The sequence below is a fragment of the Martes martes genome (genome assembly GCF_963455335.1).
Source record: "Martes martes genome assembly, chromosome: 12".
Taxonomy (NCBI): Eukaryota; Metazoa; Chordata; class Mammalia; order Carnivora; family Mustelidae; genus Martes; species Martes martes.
The window spans coordinates 82829875-82852073 of NC_137900.1; the positions used below are offsets into that span (position 1 = coordinate 82829875).

Genomic DNA, 22199 nt, shown 5'->3' on the forward strand with positions numbered 1-22199 from the left:
TCATGTTTATTTATTTTTTTATTTTCTTCAGCTTGCATTTTCATATTGATGAAATATTTCTGCATGTTTTTTGTCTGGTATCTACTATCTGGCGCTATAGTTTAAAAAAAGGCAAAAATCACTTAGTGGACCTTTGAAATGAACTCACAGGATTAGTTTAGTAGGAAGGGGGCTGATAGTGGTAGTTAATAAAATATTTAGCTTCTGCCACTAGTCTAATATGTAGCTTTTGACAAGACAATTACCAATAGGACTGAGTTTCTTTATTTGTAATTCAAATAATTAAATCAGATGATCTATTTTCTTCTAGCTCCAAAAATTTTAAGAATAAATAAAAAGTTGTAATTGTTGTAGAATTACTTTATTAAAAATTTTAAGGCTATATATTGGGATCTGATTGACCTTATTCACATCCTTTATCCTCTAATACAAAGAATAATGTTCAGAACACTGAGATACTGCAGGAACAACAGTACAATTAAAGCCAATTTCTTTTTTCCACCCTTCTCACTCCTTCTTGTGATTCCTCTGTAATTAATCTCAAATATCATCTCTATCCATAATTTGAAGCTATCATTAACATTGCAGAGTAAGTTAAATTAGTGTTAATTATTGAAAAATCAGGAAGCAAATACTTAATACAGTACTTAAATATAATTGGTGCAGAATTATTTTCATATTTGGGTAAAGCAAATTTAAATGATTTTTAAAATGTTTATTTATTGTATCCTGAAACAGCATATAAACTTCAAAGGTCTTTTACGTGATCTTTTATGAAGTGATAATTTTATATTGCGTTCTTTATAATACTTTAGAATGAAGATAAAATACTGTAAATGTTCTGCTATTTGCTGTGGGGTTTAAAACAATCTAATTATTAGTTATGATTAGAACTTGCCATGCCATTGTACCATTATACTAACTTACTGACACTGTATGTTGTTTCATATCAAATTGGGCCTATAGCTAAAACAGAAGACTGTGGAACTAATGCGGGCATGTCAGAAACAGTATGAGATGGAACAAGAATTGGCCTTTTATAAAATTGATGCCAAATTTGAACCGCTAAATTATTACCCATCAGAGGTAAGTTTAACTTTTATTTATTTTATTTATTTAGAGTTTAACGTTTTAGTAATCCATTGTTAAAGCCAACAGAGAGTAGAGTGGGGGGAAGGTGGGTGGTGAAAATGTTTAAGAGACTTTTATCAATAACCATTCCACTTTCTTAAACAAATTTCGGTTGAATCGGTGAATTTTTGGTTCTGTAAGTTAAAGCAGTGTCCAAAGGAGGTAAAAAGCCGCAAGAGAATCTGTGATTCCAATTGATACCATATTATCTCATAAAAAATTCAATTACTAAAATTTATTAGACTGAGATTTTACTTACATATCAGCTAAGAAACCAAAATAAAACACCTAAATTTCTGATTTGAGAGATTAAGCAATGCTATTAATCACATAACTATAGGCAATTCTTTAATCAACCAACCTAAACCTACTTTTGGGGCTAGGAGGAGGAATTCTTAGAGGCCATTTTTTGTTTCAGTTCTTTTTTGACATATTAAGAGTGAGATAAGTGGTATATATTTTTCAACTTCTAGGCACATAGGATTAATGTTTAGGCAATTCTGTGATATGTTCTTCACTAATAAAATGAATAATGTCACTTGGCTGCTTAGAAATTACTTATTGAACCATAAATATTTACTTACTTTGTTTTTAGTATGTCGAAATTGATAAAACCCCAGATGAAAGCCCTTACATTGGCAAATCCAGATACAAGAGAAATATGTTCGCTACAGAGAGTTATATTATTGCAAATGCCCAGACAGTAAAGATCGAGAAGATGGAGCCAGATGAAGGGGCACAACTCAGAAATGAGCATGTGAACTTGAGAGCCCATACATCGCTGGATATACAACTGGAAGACAAAGAAAAAAAAATAAGTGCAGGTTAACAGGAGTTATTTTAAATTCTTTTAAAAATATAAAAAGATTGAATATATAGGCAAATTTTGTTTTATAATTCTTTTCATTAAACATGCTAAAGGTATTTATTGTGTTATTTACATAAAAAGCCTTGAAAAAGTAGTGATTCATTGAGCAAATGATTTTTTTTTTTAAGATTTTATTTATTTATTTGACAGAGAGAGAGACAGAGATCACAAGCAGGCAGAGAGGCAGGCAGAGAGAGGGGGGAGCAGGCTCCCTGCTGAGCAGAGAGCCCGATGCGGGGCTTGATCCCAGGACCCTGGGATCATGACCTGAGCTGAAGACAGAGGCTTTAACCCACTGAGCCACCCAGGCGCCCGAGCAAATGATTTTTTTTTAAAAGATTTTATTTATTTATTTGACAGAGATCATAAGTAGGCGGAGAGGCGGGTGGAGAGGAGGAAGCAGGCTCCCCGCAGAGCAGAGAGCCCGATGCGGGGTTCAATCCCAGGACCCTGGGATCATGACCCGAGCTGAAGGCAGAGGCCTTAACCCACTGAGCCACCCAGACATCCCGAGCAAATGATTTTTTAATGATTTCTGTTATGGCTGAGAATGGGTCTTGACAGTAATTTGGTGGCAGCATGTCCAGGGGATCCAAGAATGCTTAAATCTTGACCTGCCAGCAAGTCCTACCCACTGTCAGAGCTGCACATTCAAAGATATAATTGGTCATAATTGTAGCAAGTACCACTTTACTGATTACTATGCATGTAGCCAAAGCCTAAAACAGCACTTTGGATAAGCTGGATCAGTACACCCTCCTTAGACTTTGGCCCAAGACCAGCTTCTGACTCTTTCCAACCTGTTCCAAAACATCTAATTGAAAGGATCTTACCACTTCCTGGCAAGTCATAAAGAAGTCAATCCAAGAGGGCACTTAGAGACCCTGCCAGTGGCATACTCTAAATCCATTTACCCAGTGAGCTGCATGGATATGGAAGGAGAAAGCAGATCTGAGTTAATGTATCCCCCTAGTAATCATGGCACATTGTGGGGCTCTCACCAATCCAGTGAAGCAGTTCATCTTCCCTTGGTTGGTAGCTAAATGGAATACATGGAAGGCCAGGAGAGAGGTTGACTTGGAGAGGGGTTAAGAAAAGAGACTGAGCTGTCCATCTCATACACCCTATACAAAGTTCTGGAAGAGGAAAGCAGAAATAAATCAGATATATGTGTAGACTAGCTCCTGGTTTTATAGGAGGCAGGGAGGGAGGGAAGGAGAGAAATTGGAAATTTGAGATGGAGAGTAATTAATTTGAGATCACCTCCAGCTGGAAGACATGTTCAGTGGTTAATTTCTTGATATGAAGCCCTATATAAAGTAATAACCTCAAACCACAGAGTTTTTATAATAGCTTGAATCTAACTATAACTTAGTGACATGTAAATGCATGTTTACGAATAAATCCTTATTCTCTCAGAAGAGCTCTTTAGTGTTGGATGTATCAAGTAAAACTCTTTTTATGTTAAGACTTTTACGAATAAAATCAGTTATAGTTCTCTAGCATATCATAAAACTATTCTAGAGATTAACTGAGTGCAAAACTGTCATAAATTAATTTTTAAAGAATTTCTGTAATCTATAATGACAATTTAATTGGGAGGAAGATGTTATTGTGAAGGAAAAAAGTCTGGTAGAAATTTGAGAATTCAGGATTTTTCTTGTGTGTCTGTGTTCATGATTTTTAAATTTGCAGCACAAACTCGACTATCAGAACTACATGATGAAATAGAAAAGGCGGAACAACAAATTTTAAAAGCTACTGAAGAATTTAAACAGCTGGAAGAAGCTATACAACTTAAAAAAGTACGTAAATACCAAGTAGCAATGCAGGAGGAAATGAAAAAAATGGAATGTGTTTTCTCCCTTCATAACCATGTTATGCAAATTTTAAATCAGTGCTGCCTAATTAACTACAGAGTAACAATTTTCAGCGTCAGTTATGGTTCTAGTATTTTCCAGTTACATTTCCTTCCATTCATGATGACATTCTATTAACATTTTATAAAGCATACAGAAATAAATTACTCTTAACTTATATAAAAAGAGGTATTCAGTCTACTCTATTATGAAAGTGTCTATTTTACCCAGGGAGGTTGATGCTTCCTGTTATATCTGTTCTAATTTAATTAAGCACTACCCACCATTAAGATCCTGGGACCTAGATTAAGAGTCAGAAGACATCTTTACGATACATGATACATACATTATCAAACACAAGCAGCAAAAGTGTAAGTGATATAAAATATGGTGAACAAAAAGATGGAGATGTTACTCTCAGAAATTACCAAAAGCATGTCATGAAGAAATTAGCGGCTCAAACCCATGATGTAATTGCACAGGGAGTATTTAAAAAGGAAGTATCTTGGGGCGCCTGGGTGGCTCAGGGGTTTAAGCCTCTGCCTTCAGCTCGGGTCATGATCTCAGGGTCCTGGGATCAAGCCCCGCATCGGGCTCTCTGCTCAGCAGGCGCCTGCTTCCCCTTCTCTCTGTCTGCCTAGCTCTGATTTCTCTCTGTCAAATAAATAAAAATCTAAAAAAAAAAAAAAAAAAAAAAAAAAAAAAAATAAAATAAAAAAATAAAAAGGAAGTATCTTGACAGATTTTAAGTGTGTAAAAGGTTTTAGTTATTTGCAACTTCTAAAATCAGTATTTCAAAATTATGTTTATAACTGCATTCATACCGTAGTAGGTAAAACAAGAATGTGAAGTCCAAATTGTAGATTCTTTCAAAAGACACACTATATTATAATTTTTAAATTATATAGTAACTAGAAATTGATTTGAGTTTATTGGAATTTTACTATATGCTAGTCCCTGACTGGGCTGGGCCCTGAGTGATGAATAAAACAGGTCTATTTCCCTCCCACATGGATAGGAAATAGGCAATGAACAAGTATTAAAAGGAAAAAGGAAATATAGTTAAACAACATGTGTGTTGTAGGAAAAAGAAAGGAGACACCATAAAAAGGATATAATTTAGATTGTGGAGCCACAAAGGCCTCTCTGAGGAGGTGACATTTGGGCTGAAACCCAAAGGAGGTGGAGGAGCCAGCGAGGCCCCATTAGGGGATCGAGTATTCCAGGCAGAGGTGACAGTGGGTGCAAAGACCTTCACACAAAAGATTTCTCTGCTGAGGGGGGGAGAGTGTGTGGAAGATGAGGTCCAAGATTATGCCAGGCTTCGTAGGCTGTCCTGTGGTAGAGAGTAAGGCATTTTGAGTTTTAGTCTGAAGGTAATGGGAAGCTTTTGAAGGACACGAGGTAGTAGAATAGCTGATCTTGTTTGTATTTGTATAAGGTCACTCTAGCTACTGCCTGAGAGTGAAGTGGGGTGAGGGAGACGGGTGAATCTTCTGTGCGGCTGTTCTTCAGTACAGGCAAGAGATGGTAATGACCTAGGCTAGGGGGGCAGTGGATGTGGATGGAAATAAACTGTCAGCAAAATTTGGCAGGTGAACTGATCAGATTTACAAATGGATTAAGGGGTGCCTGCTTGGTTCAGTTGAAGGAGCATTGGACTCTTAATCTTGGGGTCATGAGTTCAAGCCCCATATGGGGTATAGAGATTACTTCGGTAAATAAAAGCTTAAAAGAAAACGGATTGAAAGTGGGAGGTAAGGTACAGGGAGCCATCAAGAATGATTTTAATAATTTAAAAAGTGTTTTTGTAAATAATGTACATAATTTTTAAATAAATGGATGCTTACAAAATGTGCTTGAAGAAAGTTATTTTACAAGACCAGTGCTCTAACCTCTGAGCTATAGGGCCGAAAAAAGTTATTTTAAATGAGTACATATAAGCCTCAATTTTTCATTACACTATTGATTTGCTTGACATGCTTATAACAAGGGTAAGTGCTATATAAAGTCAACTACCATTAATATTATGGTTACTAATACTATTAATAATTTACAAGTTGCTTATACTAGAATGACAACTTCATTTTTACCTGTTCTTATGAAATACATAAACTTCTATAAGATTTTCTGCACGTAATAAGGATAAAAGTATAAGATATGAATGGAATGTCTAGATGACTTCTACATTTTACTTTTATTAAAAAAACTGGCAGAGCACGAATACCTTTTTAAATTGTAGAAGTTTTCTTTAAGGTTGTAAATCACTGTTGCTATCCTCTGTTAATTGTATCTTGGGGTATCGGGGGATTAGGTTTCAGAATCGGAGAAAGACCTTCTTCTCAAGCAGTTGAGTGGTAGGATACAGCTTCTCAATAAATTACGCCAGGAAGCTGTGGATCTAGAAACGCAGATGGAAAAGCAAAGGCAAGAAATTGCTGAAAAGCAGAATGAGATCAAGGACCTGCAAATAGCCATAGATAGCCTGGATTCCAGAGACCCAAAACATGTAAGTAAATTAAGAGATTTTGGCTTGTTCTATAGTGACTAGAGTATCATTCCATCTAGAAATTATGTCTCCTCATTTTCAGCCTCAGAATTCTTTCTGAAAGTCTTTCAGTTTAATGCACAAATTTGAGTGATATGTTTATGTATGCGTGTATGTCGTATATATCTGTATGTGTGCTATATATCCATATGTTTATATATACATAACATATGTGCATTTATACTTATATATAGAAGTATATATATCTCTGTGTTGAAAACAAAACCTAAGACTTGAAAGAGATAGCTTTCAGTAGAATGGTAGATGCATGGTACATTTATTTTTTTAAGTGGCTGAATATTATTATATTTCAAAGCAAGAGAAGCCTGCTCCATGGTGCTGTCCAAACCTCTTACCCTTTCTCTTTTATTGCTTTGTTTTCTTAAGAGCAAGGTGGTGGTATGGGAGAGCTGAAAGGGATTTAGAGTCCTTTCTCTACCTCTTTTTTAATCCTTTATGCAAATATTACATTAAAGCTATTTGTTGTTTCATATTGTTTTGTTTTGTCCTTAATAAGGAAACACTTCTTTAGAGTGTGTCTTCCTAATATGTGGCCAGAGGTGGTCCAATGGCTGCATGATGGAGTAGGTTCTTGTCTCTGTCTCTAAGAAGTCTTATTAATGGCTTACATTTTACCTAGTATTTGTAAAAATATTAGTAAAAATACTTCCTGCACATTTCACTGCTATACTTTGAATAATAAGGTTATTTTACAAAGAACTTTAAAATATCTGATTTAAGAGAATTTAACATGGTAAGGACAATGCACTATCATTACTTTAAGTAGTTGTCAAGTTATTTGATTATCCCTTTAAATATTTCAATAAAATATCATAGGTAAATTTTTTTTGCAGGTTAGCTAATTCTGACAAAAGGAAACCTTATCATTCACAGAAATAAGGTCTTTTCTAACAAAAGCTTAAGACTAAGTATTAAAATTGAAACTAAAAGACTTGATTATTTTAAAGAATTTTTGTTATTTGAAAAATTAGATTTTAAGTAATGTGTAATATGGTCAATAATATCTTGCCTTCTTGCATTAATTTGTTTGGAAGTCTGCCACCCTATGTAAGGCTCCTAAGGACAGGAACTATATCCTACTATTATCTGAATTCCCAGGGGCCAGCCCTGTGTTTAGTGAGTGTTTGCATCTGGGAAGGTAAGAAGGAGCCCAGCCTATAGGCACTACCTGAAGCTCCTTTGCTGCTTCCTCCAGTTCTGTGGTCTATGAGTCTACTTAGAACCTAGATTGTATGTTTGCTTTTAACAAGTGACTTTGACATTCTTGGCAGACAGGGCATCTAATCCTCATGGACTTCTATAAAGAATTACATACAGAAAGGAGTTAAATGAGAAACAAGAATGGCACCCACATTTTGAAGGTGGTCAATCTCTGTTAGTGGGGATGAAACATACAAACCTGATTTGAGGTTCCATTTTGGCATTGTTAAAATGACTAACGGTTTGTTTTTAAGGTTACAGCTTTAGTCAAAGCACCAGAGGGTGTCTCTTTAATTTGTTCACCCAGAGGGAGCATCTTTTTCTAGGTTGCACCAAGTCACCTTCTTGGCTGGTGTTAGGTTCCTGTTAGGCATCACATTCTACAGAATGTGAACAATTTAGCAAAAGGGAAAGAATCAAGTGTGGGGTCCCTTCATATTTTTCTATGGATGGAGACAGACTTTTATTCAGTTAACTTTTACTATCTAATCAGATAAAGTGCTTCTCTGAATAGCAAATACAATTTAAAAGTAAAAGTTTGAGAAATTAGAAAACATCATGTGACTCTCAGATAGGCTGGAGAACAAACACATTAGGTGCCAATGAAGTCTTCCATGATGCTGGGGGTTTTGCATACACTGGTGAGGAACTTCATCACTGCAAAGGATTGGAGACTTTGTTTTTTTTTTTTTAATTTGCAGAAGGTGAAAATGTGATTTTAAAAGATTAAGTGATTTCCTAAATTCATCTTTTAGGAAAAGGCTGAGCCCATGCTGTGATACTGCAGTGACCCTTTCCCCACAAGGGAATTACAGGACCACAGAGATTAATTATTTTTAAAATTAGCTCAGAGCCAAACCAGTCAAGTTTTCAACAAACAGAAGCATCTAACTAGGTTTCAAAAGGAAAAAGTACTATTTAAAAATCAAATCCCGTTTTAGCTATAAAAAATGTACATAGCTAGAGGCACAAACACCACAGCAGCAAACAATAAAGGAAGATTTGTGTTGTTCTTCCCTACCTGGTAATGCCCTGTGGAAGCGAAAGGTAACTAACTGTTCTCTGTGGGCAATCAGCCTGTAGTAATCTGTTGCAAACGTTGTGTGTGATTGGCCCTTGGGAGCTTCCTGTGTTGTGATTTAAAGCACGGAGGGTGGGGCCTGCCTGCAGAAGCTGCTCGTGATTGGACGAGCTGGGCTGCCGCTCACTCTCCGCCAGGAATGTGGTTTGAAGCTCTGGGAAGTGAGGCTCGAAGGCGCTTACAAAAATGTGGCTGTCAGAGAGGGAAGTGCACGTGAATTTGAAAACAGCTTTAGAAAGCTCTCCGCCCACAATTTCCCTGTTCTCAACGGCTCAGTTTTAACAGGACAAATTTTAAGTTAAGGTATGATGATTTTCTCTCTCTTTGTGCAAAAGACTTGAAAGGAGGAGGAGTCAGAGATGTAAGTTCCTGTTTCTATAACTCGTTTGTGAGGTCCATGGTCATGAAAAATCGCAGAATGTACTTTTGATCTCATGTGCTTAATGCAGATCATAGGCATATTGAGCCTTTTTTTGGTCCTGCGTGTAAAGAGATTTCAGTGGAATTTTTAATGGTGAATTTTAAAGATTTTAATGAGGGAGACATGAAGACAGGGTTGTTTTTTTTTTTTTTTTTTTAATTCTTTCGTGAGCCATAAAAATCCTAAACTTACTTAGAATTTGAGGAGGTATCTGCAGTTACCTTCTCAGAAAGATTTCAGATGGGTATTCGGGGAAGGCAGGGAAAGAAGAGCTTTGAAAATCCCATCAAGTTTTACAATGGTGTAACAGAAACGTTCTGAGCAGTCTGCCATTCATTGTTCCTTAAAAATGAAGGGACTTCTAAAAAAAAAAGGGATTTTTCTTTCTTGTCTTTGGAGGCAGCAGAACATCTAAAAAATTCTTTTATAATCAAATGAGTACTAGACTTGAGAGCTAGGAGTTGGTTCTGACTGTGATGGTGTTGTTTCTCCTGATAACTTCTCTTGTTTTATTGTTCTGTTCCTCTGATCCTGTGGGGGCAAACCTGAGGCAGGAGGGTGGGAGTGTGAGGGAATTATTTTGTCTCCACAGGAACGGTTGCCTCTGAACAGACCTGGGCAGGTCACTGGTAGATCTGAGAATCAGTTTTTTCACATGTAAAAGGAAGGGTTAAACTAGACCATTTGGTTCTCAGGTTTTTCCCCCTGAGCACACCTGAAAATATAATCTAGTCTTTTTTTTTTGACAGACAGAGATCACAAACAGGCAGAGAGGCCAGGAGAGAAGCAGGCTCCCTGGTGAGCAGAGAGCCCAATGCGGGGCTTGATCCCAGGACCCTGGGATCATGAATGAGCTGAAGGCAGAGGCATTAACCCACTGAGCCACCCAGGCGCCCCTAATCTAGTCTTTTCAGTTTACTGTAGCTCCCGAATGCATGGCTGTCACGGTGTGAGTAGTTGCGTGAGTACAGGAAAGCTCTGTTTTCTACCAGGGGTATATGTCGAAATAGAGGAGTGTGCCTCTGGAGGGCCCTTCATCTTGAGACTCACTGGGCTGAATGGTCTTGGAGGTTTCTCTTAGCCCCTTGTTTATCGATCTGAAAAATAAAGCGTTTCTTTGTATAAGGAATTGAGAATAAACCTCAATTCCAAGTAAGTATTTCTTCCATGTCTCTATTTTTCCTTAAGAAACCTTTTTTTAAAGTACATTTAATGTGCTTTTTTGATTAAAAAGATATGACTATTATAAAATTTTTAAAATATTAAACATACTCCTAAAAACGAAAAAAAAACCTCCTGTTACTCCTCCACCCAGATATCATTCTTTAAAAAAAAATTTTTTTTTAAGATTTTATTTATTTATTTGACAGAGAGAAAGCACAAGCGGGGAAGCATCAGGCAGAGGGAGAGGGAGAAGTGGGCTCCAGCCCAGGACCCTGGTATATGACCTGAGCTAAAGGCAGATGCTTAACTGACTGAGCCACCCAGGTGCTCCCCATATATATTCTTGTTAACATTTTGGAATATAGTAATTTTCTATGGATATATGTGTATATATAATTAACTTTTTTGAAACCTCGTTAAAAGACACGTGCAGTTCCAGGAACATTGAACTTGGCTACAATTACCTGGTAGGTATGCCCTTGGAAAAATCTTTTAAATTTAACCTCCTTGATTTTCAGTTGTCGTATCTGTGTAATGGAGATGATTTCCAGATCAAGTCATCCTGAGGTTTAAATGAAAACTACCTGTGTGAAAACAACAGAGGGCCTGGCACAGACTCAAATTGTTACATTTTATTTTCCATTCTTCCTTTAGAAATGTTAAGCATTATTATTTTTAAAAGAGTTTAAGGGACTCAGGATTTTGCTGATTTCTTTTCAATTCAGTGCCATATGAAGGCTCAGAAAAGAGGTAAAGAACAACAACTTGACATTATGAATAAGCAGTACAAACAACTTGAAAGCCGTTTGGATGAGATAATTTCTAGAATTGCCAAAGAAACTGAAGAGATTAAGGACCTTGAACAACAGCTTACTGAAGGTGAGAATTTAAGTATGATTTACAGTAAATCAGTATTTAATTTAAAACTTTAACATGCTTCAGTATTAACAAAAGACAGATGATACTGTGGCAGGCATTAATCTAGATATTAGCTGAATATGCTTCAGCTGTTCATACCAGTGTTTGATAGGAAAATATTTGCAGAGTACCCAAAAATGTTTACTATAAGTAAAACATCTTTTCAGTTTTAGTTTTGTTACATGGATTTCCTAGTGAGTCAGGTCATAGCATTCAGTAGGCAAGAAGTCAGTACATGATCACGATAAGCTCTGGCATGTCATTGTCTTTGTCCAAAGCGTATAATCCTTTCAGGAACAAAGAGCCTGTTGACACCGGGGCATTCAGTGCCTAGTTCTAGGAGAGTGTGGAAGGAATTTTAGGATCTACGTTTGCAATGCAGATTTAGATTGTGACATTGCCATACCGGTGGAAGAGGAAGATAATACTGGTTGTAGTGGTGAGGGCCCAGGATGGGGTAAAAAGAGCCCAGTTCCCATTTTGCCATTATCAGCCGTGGGACCTGGGACAAGTTATTTCTGTCTCGATCACTGTTGGGAAGATTGAATGAGGTCATGTTCATAAAATGCCTGGCACACAGTAGGTTCCCAATACATGGTTCCCAATATGTGGTTTGGGGTTTTTTGTAAGTCTCCAAGTTACATGTTTACGCTGCCCATCTTGGATTAGTCTTGTATGTTGAGTGGTTTTGTTTTGTGTATCTAGCAGCAAGGACTCACAGTTTTGTTGAACATTTTTCATTGTTTACTTGGGAAAGTTTATTTAATATTTTTAACTTTTTAATTTTTTTGACTGAGAGAGACAGGGAGAGAGGGAACACAAGCAAAAGGAGTGGGAGAGGGAGAAGCAGACTTCTCGCTGAGCAGGGAGCCTGATGCAGGGCTTGATCAGGACCCTGGGATCATGACCTGAGCTGAAGGCAGACGCTTAATGACAGAACCACCCAGGCGCCCCAGGAAAAGTTTATTTTCATTATTTTTCTTTTTTTTAATTGAAATATTGGGAACCTTTTTTTGTTTTGTTTTGTTTTTAAAGACTTTATTTATTTATTTATTTATTTAACACAGAGAGAGAGAGAGAGAGAGAGAGAGAGAGAGAGAGAAAAAGATATCACAAGTAGACAGAGAGGCAGGCAGAGAGAGAGGGGGAAGCAGGCTCCCCACTGAGCAGAGAGCCCGATGTAGGGCTCGATCCCAGGACCCTGAGATCATGACCTGAGCCGAAGGCGGAGGCTTAACCCACTGAGCCAGCCAGGTGGCCCTTCATTATTTTATTTTAAACTTCTTACAGCCTGAATTGAGCATTTTGTAAGTAATGCCCATTGACTGTATTGCTTTTATTCTATAGCTTGTTAATACTCCTGCACTGTGGATAATAGAGGGAAAATGATCATTTTATCTTGAAAAAGAAAAACAAGTGGGGTGCCTGGGTGGCTCAGTGGGTTAAAGCCTCTGCCTTCGGCTCAGGTCCTGATCTCAGGGTCCTGGGATCGAGCCCCGCATCGGGCTCAATCTTTCAAAAAAAAAAAGAAAAAGAAAAACAAGATGGTGCAAAATCATTGAAAGCTTAGAATTTCTTTCTTAGCCAGTAACAACTAAGGAGACGAAGTGCAGTAATTCTGTATCTTGAAAGCATTTTCTTATATACATTATCACCTTGCCTTTTTCCATTTTGTGTAGGACAAATAGCAGCAAATGAAGCCCTGAAGAAGGATTTAGAAAGTGTCATTAGTGGGTTGCAAGAATACCTGGAAACTGTCAAAGGCCAGGCTGCTCAGGCCCAGAACGAGTGCAGAAAGCTACAGGATGAGAAGGAGACATTGCTGCAGAGACTCAGTGAGGTCGAGCAGGAGAGGGACCAACTGGAAATAGTGGCCATAGATGCGGAAAATATGAGGAAGGTATGATTTGTTTCTTCTTGCCTGTTTCCTCAGCCTCAGAAGTAAGTGATTGGAAGTTAGCAACCATGTAATTTGAAGTGACAAAAAGTATTAATGACTATTTAATGGGGTTTTTCCCTTCAGTGAAACACTTGGAATCATTATTTTCCTTTACTAAGAAAAGGAAGATTATTCCAGCTGAGTCGCTCCCCCTGAAACGTGTTGTTATCAAAGAACTATAACAAATAGGAAATTATAGCTATTACAGTTGCTGCATTAAGTGTTCGTATTTTGTTACTTGTACACCAGAATTAAGCACAACATAATTTTCTGATTCTTATTGTTATTCATAATTTTAACTTTATTTTACAAAACAAGACACAGTGTTCTAACCTCTACCCTTCCGTACCTGGTTTATTGCCACTCATTTAGAGGTCTCACATGATCTGTTTCAGTTGTGTGTCACACTGTTATCATGCATGAGAACCCAGATTCCCAGATTTCATCCCAAGTAGGACTTGCTCTGGAAGTTTGAATTCATATATTTAATACTACAAAAATTCTCAGGCAGATAAAAATGTCAAAAATTATATTTAAAACCATGCACTCTAAACTCAGCTTAAGAAATAAAACATTGCAGATATGAAACACTCTGTGTACCTCCATACAGAGGTAACAAAATCTTGAATGTACTTATTTCCCTGCATCTCTTTTATTATATATGTAGCCGTCCATAAGCAATATGTGGCATTGTTTTGCATAATTTTATGATTTATATAAAAGATGTGTGCATATTCTTTGGCCACTTTTTTTCTTCCTTCCTGTTTATGTTTTGGGGAATTATACACATTGATGCAGGTAGCTCTAGTTTGTTTATTTTTATTAGTGTATATAGCATTCCATTATAGGTACTACCACAAATTTATTGCCTATTCATTCTCCTCTTGGAGAATATTTAGGTGGTTTCTGGTCTTTGCTATTATAATGTTGAATGTAACATCCTTGCACACATCTTGAGCATGGGGGACTATGTTCAAGATTGGAACATAAGTCAGAGGGTATGTGCCCTCCTCAATTTCACTAGACGTTGTCAAATTGCCATCCATAGGGATTCAGTCAGTTTCTACTCCAGCAATGCCAGCGCTGGCCCTATATCACATCCTTGCCAACGCCTTAGTGTTATCCGACTTTTATTTGTTAAGGTTTTATTTTGAAATAATTTTAAATTTTAGGAGAGTTAGAAGAATAATACAGATAACACTGTACCATGCATTCAGAGTCATCAATTAATATTTTGCTACACTTGTTTTCTCTTTCATATATAATTTTTACATGTTTTTATATAAAAATTTTTCTCACCATTTGAGAATTAGTTGTGGACATCACCCTCCTTAGCTCCAAAATATTTCATCATGTGTTTCCTAGGAACAGGGACATTTTCTAACATAGAGTATCTAACAGAATAATTATCACATTCTGGAAATTAAACTTTTTGTCAGTCTTAGTGTTTGCCAGTCTGCTGAGTTTGAAATGGTATCTTTTTTATGAAAATTTTACATTTATAAGAATATTACAGGAATTTAAAAGAATTTATAAGAATTTAAATTTATAAGAATTTAAAGGAATAGTTCAGTGACTATCTGTGTGTTCTTCTAGATTCAAAACATATTTTGCTGTATTTTTTTTTTTTGCCCTTGAGTTACTTGAAAGTTGCAAACATCAAGACATCATCTCTTAAGTACATATCTCTTAAAAATTACGACATTTTCCTACATCACTACAGTGCCATTCTTATACCTAGAAAAATTAATAATAATTCCCTAATGTCATCTAATATCTGAACTGTATTCAAGTTTTCCCAGTTGTGCCAAGAATGTCTTTGGTAGCTGTGCATGCAGATGTGTGTGTAGAGACCAGGCTAGTGGTCCTGTAGAGTGTCCCACATGTTGAATTGGTCTGTTGTTTTCTATGGTTTAACTTGTTCCTCTGTGCTCCATGTAAACTCATATCTTGTTATAACTGCATTTTCCTTTGATTTCTGAAAGATTGGGCACCTTCCCTTTGTTTATTTGCTATTCAGACTTCCTCTTCAGTGAATTCCCTATTCATACTTTGTGCCCATTTTTCTATTGAATTGTCTGTCTTTTCCTAATGACTTGCAGGAATTCTTTATATACTCTGGACCTTTGTTGGTTTTAAGTAGAATTTGCATTTTGTACAAGCAACCCAAATAATTAAGATGCCAAGTGGTTTTTGGACCACCCCTGAGAAATCCTTCTATAGAATTTCCCATCACAAGATCCTCCTCTTTAAGTTAGGATAGTTTGATCTAGTTCTTCAAGATCCCAAATAAATAGATAAAAGCTGAGATAATAAAAAAAAAACAACCAACAGATGGACTAAAATGAATCAGAACTACAGTACACTAATCAATATGTACTTATATTCTTATCAGCACTCATTCAAGTTTCTTTATCATCCTTAATTAGATTAGAGAGTGCTAATCCCATTTTGTTCTTCTAATGAATGAACATGCTGTGGTTTAATTGAAAGGGTGTGGTTTTTGTAGTCAGACATCTGGGTTCATATCCTATCTTTTTTAAGCTACACAGCCCTGTGCAATTTACTTATATATTCATTCTCCAGTTCCTCTTCTGTAAAATGGAGATATGACTGTGCCTTACACAGTTACTGTGAAGATATGATGAAAAAGTAAATGTGAAAACCTTTGTTCCAGTGTCTGATGGAAAATAGGCCTTACATTTTATCCCCCTCTCTTCTTATGTATTCAGACACATTGAAAGTGTCACACAGCTGATTACTTTGGAAAACATGTTGGTGGCTTACTGATTTTTCTGATTACATTTAGTCAGGATTTTGTTTTCCAACCTGGATATGCACAGCCTGCAGTTTCATTGTATTGCTAATGAAAACTTTGTGGGCCAGGCCAGCATTGGCTGGCCAATTTGGTTCACGGTGTTCCAGTTACTTATAATGACTTGCAGGTGCTTATGCAGAACAGGGAGGGTTCCATAAATGTACTGAATCCTTACAGGAGCTCGCAGAACTAGAAAGTGCCCTCCAGGAGCAGCATGAGGTGAATGTGACCCTGCAGCAGACCCAGGGAGATCTCAGTGCCTATGAGGCTGAGCTAGAGGCTCAGCTGAAAATACGGGATGCCGAAGCCAGCCAGCTCAAGGAGGAGTTGGAAGAACTTAGAAGGTTCAGCCAGGTAAGTAGGGGCATAAAGCCATCTAGAATCCAGTTAACGTATCAGCCTTTCTTTAATGTAAGATGAAACATTTTTTAACATAATGTACGCGGAATGATGGGAAGAGTACATTTTTGGAGTCAGATGTTCTGGGTTCAGATAGTACCCCTGTGAGCCCCTGTGTGAGCATGCAAATCACTTCATAGCTCTTGAGCCTCTGAAAAATGCCTCCTTGTCTATAAAATGGGTCATTGTGAGGATAAGGGAAATATTGGGCTCGAAAGCACCTAGCAGTTGGTATTCAATAAATTCTAGTTTTTCTAGGCTGACTCAAGGAGAAGGGGCGTAGCGCATCTAAAGTGTGGAAAGTATGCCTCTTGGATGCCAGGAGCAAGAAGAGTAGGGAAGAGGGAGAGGGGGAAAGAGAGGCAGACAGAAGCCAGTTGTGGCATATTCTTTATCAAATTAATAATGTTAATTTTGTTTAGCTCTTGTTCCCACAGGCTGCATCTTTTCTCCAGGAAGCCCACTGTGACCCACCTCTAGCGCCTGCTGGAAATCTGGGTTCAGGATCCTACTTTAGTATTCCTGTAGCCTGTGCTCAAAGCATTTTAGATTTTTAGATCTAAAAATTTTAGATAAGCTTAGATTGCCCATCTCTCCCGCTAGACTCGGAGCACAGTGACTACCCAGACTGTGTATGCCTGTTTCTGTTCTCTCAGGGCCTGGCACAAAAAGGGGTCAACATGCACTTATTGGTTGAAAGTGAAATAAAATAAGATAGTTTGAATCCCAGGAATGTATGTAAAATAGCATTCATGTGATTAGAAAAGGAAATAAAAATAGGTCATGCTTATTATAGTAATTATGTTAATTTGTATCCCTTATGAGATATCAGATGACCATCTGACAGTTGTCAGGATTATATTTCTCAAGAATATCAAGTTTTACAAAACTATAGTTGACAAGATCAGAGTACAAAAAAAATGGGAAGTTGGGGGAAACAAAGTAACAGGAAATACAGATTTCTAAATAATAATAAATAAAATTTCTAGATGGCATCTCATGTCAAATAAATTCTCTTAAGTTTTCTTTTTTTTTAAGATTCTCTTAAGTTTTCAAGCCAGCCTTTACTAGCTTGTCATCCGCTGTCCTTTGTATTTCCATCGTCCTTTTTTTTCCTCGTAAGTCTTGACAAAAATATTATAATAGCCTAGCCTTTTTACAGATTTACTTGGTGTTAAGAGGAATATTCCCCTTCTTGGTGGGAACACTACCAGACCCGGTCTTCAGGCCATATATTGAGAGTATGGAGCATAACAGATGTCTCTCTGATCTGCAGATCTCTAATTGGTTTACTTTAGCTGTATGAAATCACTTGGGAAACTTAGTATTGTTTTTTGTGGGGGGGGAAGCTTATTAAATGCATATTCCTGACCCCTCCTCCCAAGCTTCTGGTCCATTGAGACTGAGATGTAATCTGGGCATCTGCATGACTAACAAGCACACCAGGTGATTTTGATACAGGTATGTGAGGACCACAGTTTGAGAAATATTGGTCTAAGGGAAGGAAGAGCAGTAACTGTTGAATCACTCACAGAACTTTTAAATACAGTAGGTTCTTGGGCCCACCCCTGAGATTCTATTTGGTATATCTGGGCTGAGCCGATTCTGATGTCTATTCTTTCTTATTAATGGCTGAAGAAGGCATGTGGAAAAGATTAACTTGGGCTTTGAAATTTGAACATATAAACATAAAACCGCATTATTATAAAACCATAGCTATCATGTGTATATAAATATATTTATGCCTTTATAGATTAAAGTGTTATGTTTTGTGTTTATGTTTATGTTTTCATATTGTTGCTTCCCATGGCGATAGTTAGAACAATCGGCCCTTCAAGAGGAACTTGAGAAGGAAAAGGAAGCCCTCAAGAATGCAGTCAGAAAAGCCCAGCTCTCAGAAGGAAAGGACCAAGAAAATAGTGAGCTCCGCACACAACTCAAACAGCTGCAGGTAGAGACATGTCTGTTCAGGATATATTCTTACGTAGGACACCCTCAGATGCTTAACCTGCTCCAACCTGTAGTGAGCAACTCGAATTATTAGAAAAGAAAGATTCTGAATGAGATGGTAGGTACCGTGTCCCTTGTGAGCCCATCGCTGTAAGATTATTGACACACATGTCCTTCGGCTTGTTTTGGGGGTGTGAAGAGATGAGCCAGTCGGGAGTACACAGTGAGGACTGTGCAAACTCACAGGAGAAAGCAGTACCTGACATTTCTCCGAGAAGCAGATTTGTCACCAGGCTGAGCTCAAAGGATCAGATTGATGCATTCTTATTCCGCTGAAATAGCTTTGTAATTATCCAGGAATTTAACTAAAGTGGGTTGCAGAACTTCTTAACTATAAACAGTTTTCATAATCCTCTCCTCAGAAAGGATGCTATTAAAAATGTAGTCATGGGGCGCCTGAGGGGCTTAGTTGGTTGAGCGTCCAGCTCTTGGTTTCGGCTCAGGTCATGATCTCAGGGTCATGGGATTGAGCCCTGGGGGTATAGGATCAAGCCCCGGGTCATGTCAGACTCCCCGCTTAATGGGAAGTCTGCTTCCCCTCTCTCCTGCTTGTGTGTGCACAGGCACGTGCATGCTCTGTCTCTCTCTTTCTCTTTCTCTCTAAAATGAAATGTCTTTCTAAAATAAAATGCAGTCATTTTACATCTATGGGGTTTGCTTTGGCAGAGTATTTTTACTGCCAGTGTCACAGTAATATGCCTAACAAACTGCCAGAGAAGCAGGTGGACAGGATTTTCCAGATAATTAAACTCTCAGAGAGCACAGATGTCTGAGCAAACAAGTACCTGGATCAACACTCAGGTCTCAGTCTGTGAGGCCAAGGGCCACTTGGCTGACTGAGGTGGCATGTGTCATACTTCATCAGAAATAAAGGGGCAGAGCGGCTATGGTTTTAGGGAAGGCTTTTCCATGCAGGGCTGGTTTGTGATAAATAAAGACTAATAAGCTCATCCAAATTCTCTCCTTTCAATGCCTTGAATATTTTTTTCCTCAAAGTTTAAGGAAATGTAATAACCTAGAATTTAATTTTTAATGCTATCAGCTGAATATTTGAAGCGAATATCACAAAGGGTGTGTAGATTTTCCATTCTTGTTTGACTTGTGTGTCAGGTGTTCAGTAGAACACTATGGAAATTTTCAAATCATCACAAAAACAGAATAGTCTTATGTCCTTTTGTTTACTCTGCTTGACCAGTCATCATGCTGCCATTCTTGGTTCAGTCAGTCCACATGTTTTTTTTCTGCTGGAATATCTCAAAAGAAAATCTCATACATCTTTATTCCACCCATAAATACTGTAGTATACATCTCTTAAGGAAGGGACTAAAATGTCTTCTGGAGCCTTCTCCTCCAAGTTAGGAATTGAAGTCAGCTTTCCAGAACACTTAGCCCATGCTACGAGACTACCTTATTTGGAACTAGGTCCTTAGCCTGCTAACCTCCTGATACAGAGTTCAGGTTAAACTCAGTCTGCATTTATCTTTGTCAGAAAATCATTTAGCTGCAGTGAACCCAAACCTACTGACATGAGCTCCAGAAAGAAGACAGAGCTGCTCTGTCAGTCTGTCTTTCAGGAGCTACATGGCTCTCTCATTTCTCCTGCTTTATCTCTGCGGACATTGAATGTGCCCTGTGGACTCCAGCCCTGAGCTGACATATCTTTACAAGGCCTGCTCTTATGGACTTGATGTCCTGGATCTAGGTCCAATTTTTGGAGAGCGTGAGAACTTGTTTTCTGACTAGTCAGCAGATTGTCTGGCCTTGGGTCAGATCACCTGTGGCCAAGATTAGACAGCGGTACAAATCTGGGCACCTCAGGACAGTGGGCAGGACAGTTTACAGATAACAGGCTCCAGATGGGAGAGGCAGTTAACCTGTTCACTGCAATTCTGAATTCTCCACCATAGTTAAGAGTGTTTCACTAGTTTGAAGTAAATTAATCACTCAAGTGGAGTGTAGGTATTCCGGAGAATACAGTCAGCACCTTAGGGTGCAGAACTATTTTTCTTTACAATTTTAGGTGATTTTAACAGTTTCTTTTTACTTGAAAGAGGTGTTGTGTGAATTTAATTCTTGGGATATTTGTGTTTGTTAATAATAAAAATATGCTGGCATGTAACAAATATTCCCACAGAGAATTATAGGCTATTAGAGAAGTTTCAGTACTAGAAGTTTCATTTTTAGTTGCTTGACAGACAGAGTCTCATGGCAAAGTGTTTTTTGGTTTTGTTTTTTTAACTTTGAATTATGGGCATTTCAAAGACATACAAAAGTAGAATACGAAAATGAATCCTCACGCATGTGTTACCCATCTTCACCAGTTATGAGCGCACAGCCAGCCCTATCTCCCCTGTAATGCCGGCCATAACACACGCCTCACACCTGTTCATACACTGAATTATTGTGAAATAAATCTAAAAATCTTGGGGAGCCTGAGTGGCTCAGGTTATAATCCTGGGGTCCTGGGATTGAGCTCTGCATTGCATTGGGCTCCCTGTCCACTGGGGAGTCTGCTTCTCCCTCCCCCTCTGCCCCTACCTCAACTCATGCTCTCTCTCTCTCTCTCTCAATAAAATTTGAAAATCTTATTTTATCTGTAAATACTATACAGAGGCTTTTTAAGAAAGCATGAACTGATACCACGTTATATCTTGAAATTATAGTAATTCCCTAATATCAAATGCCTTATCCTATGCCGATTTTCAGATTATCTCACACAGTTTGGTTTTTTAAGATTTTATTTATTTATTTGTCAGAGAGAGAGAGCGAGCGAGCACAGGCAGACAGAATGGCAGGCAGAGGCAGAGGGAGAAGCAGGCTCCCTGCCGAGCAAGGAACCCAATGTGGGACTCGATCCCAGGACACTGGGATCATGACCTGAGCCAAAGGCAGCCGCCCAACCAACTACCCAGGTGTCCCACACACTTTGGTTTTGTTTCATTCCTGAGAGAGAGGGAGCCTGAGTGTGATGATGGGGGAGAGAGAGAATCTTAAGCAGGTTCCACACTCAGTGTGGAGCCCAGCGCGGGACCCGGTACCATGACCCTTCTCTCTCTCAGTTTTTACAAGTGTTGTTTAGAATCAGGATCCAAATGAAGTGCACATGTCGCATTTGGTTGACTTGATTCTTCAGTCTGTTCTAGTCTATAGGTTTCTTCCTTCTTTCCCCCTTTGTAATATTTTAAAGAAAACCAGGTCTTTGTCCTTATAGTTTCCTATATTCTAGATCTTACTGGTTGCATCTTTTCTGGTATTGATTCATATGTCCTTATGTTGCATATGGAGGTTTATTTACATTCAAGTTAGTTACTTCTCAGCAAGAAGACATTCATAGGTAGTGTTCATAGGTAGTTATTTTTGTATCACATCAGGAAACATTGTAATGCCTGGTTCTGTCTTTTGTGACTACATTGGTCAGTAGATTCGGATATTGTCAGCCCAAATAGAAAGCATTTTTTAAAGAACTGAATAGAACTATCATATACAAGTACTAGAGTCTGTGTCTGGGTATATGTGTGTATTTTAAATTTTGTTTTGGTAACTTTTGTCTCCCTGTTTCACCACCGTCCCTAGGATGACAATGACCTATTAAAACAGCAACTTAAAGATTTCCAGAGTCACCTGAACCATGTGGTTGATGGTTTGATTCGTCCAGAAGAGGTGGCCGCTCGTGTGGATGAGCTAAGGAAAAAACTGAAGTCAGGAGCTGGGGAAATGAGGTAATGAAAAATCAGGACCTCCAGGTGTTGAGGTTGCTGAGTAAGGAACAAGAGTTGCATAGAGACTCACCTTCCCAAGTTCTGTTAATGGCCAAATTCTTTT

The 22199-nt window shown here is 38.0% G+C and overlaps 1 protein-coding gene across 1 annotated transcript in view; it reads left to right on the top strand.

Moving 5' to 3' along the window:
* CNTRL (centriolin) overlaps window positions 1–22199 on the top strand; it is an 88936-nt gene that overhangs the window by 30541 nt on the left and 36196 nt on the right. Inside the window, exons 9-17 of the mRNA XM_080819771.1 lie at window positions 967–1086; window positions 1727–1955; window positions 3695–3804; window positions 6173–6367; window positions 11019–11172; window positions 12891–13111; window positions 16146–16322; window positions 18184–18318; window positions 21951–22096. Of these exons, the coding sequence (XP_080675897.1) occupies window positions 967–1086; window positions 1727–1955; window positions 3695–3804; window positions 6173–6367; window positions 11019–11172; window positions 12891–13111; window positions 16146–16322; window positions 18184–18318; window positions 21951–22096 (1487 nt within the window). The remainder of the gene's footprint in view (window positions 1–966; window positions 1087–1726; window positions 1956–3694; window positions 3805–6172; window positions 6368–11018; window positions 11173–12890; window positions 13112–16145; window positions 16323–18183; window positions 18319–21950; window positions 22097–22199) is intronic.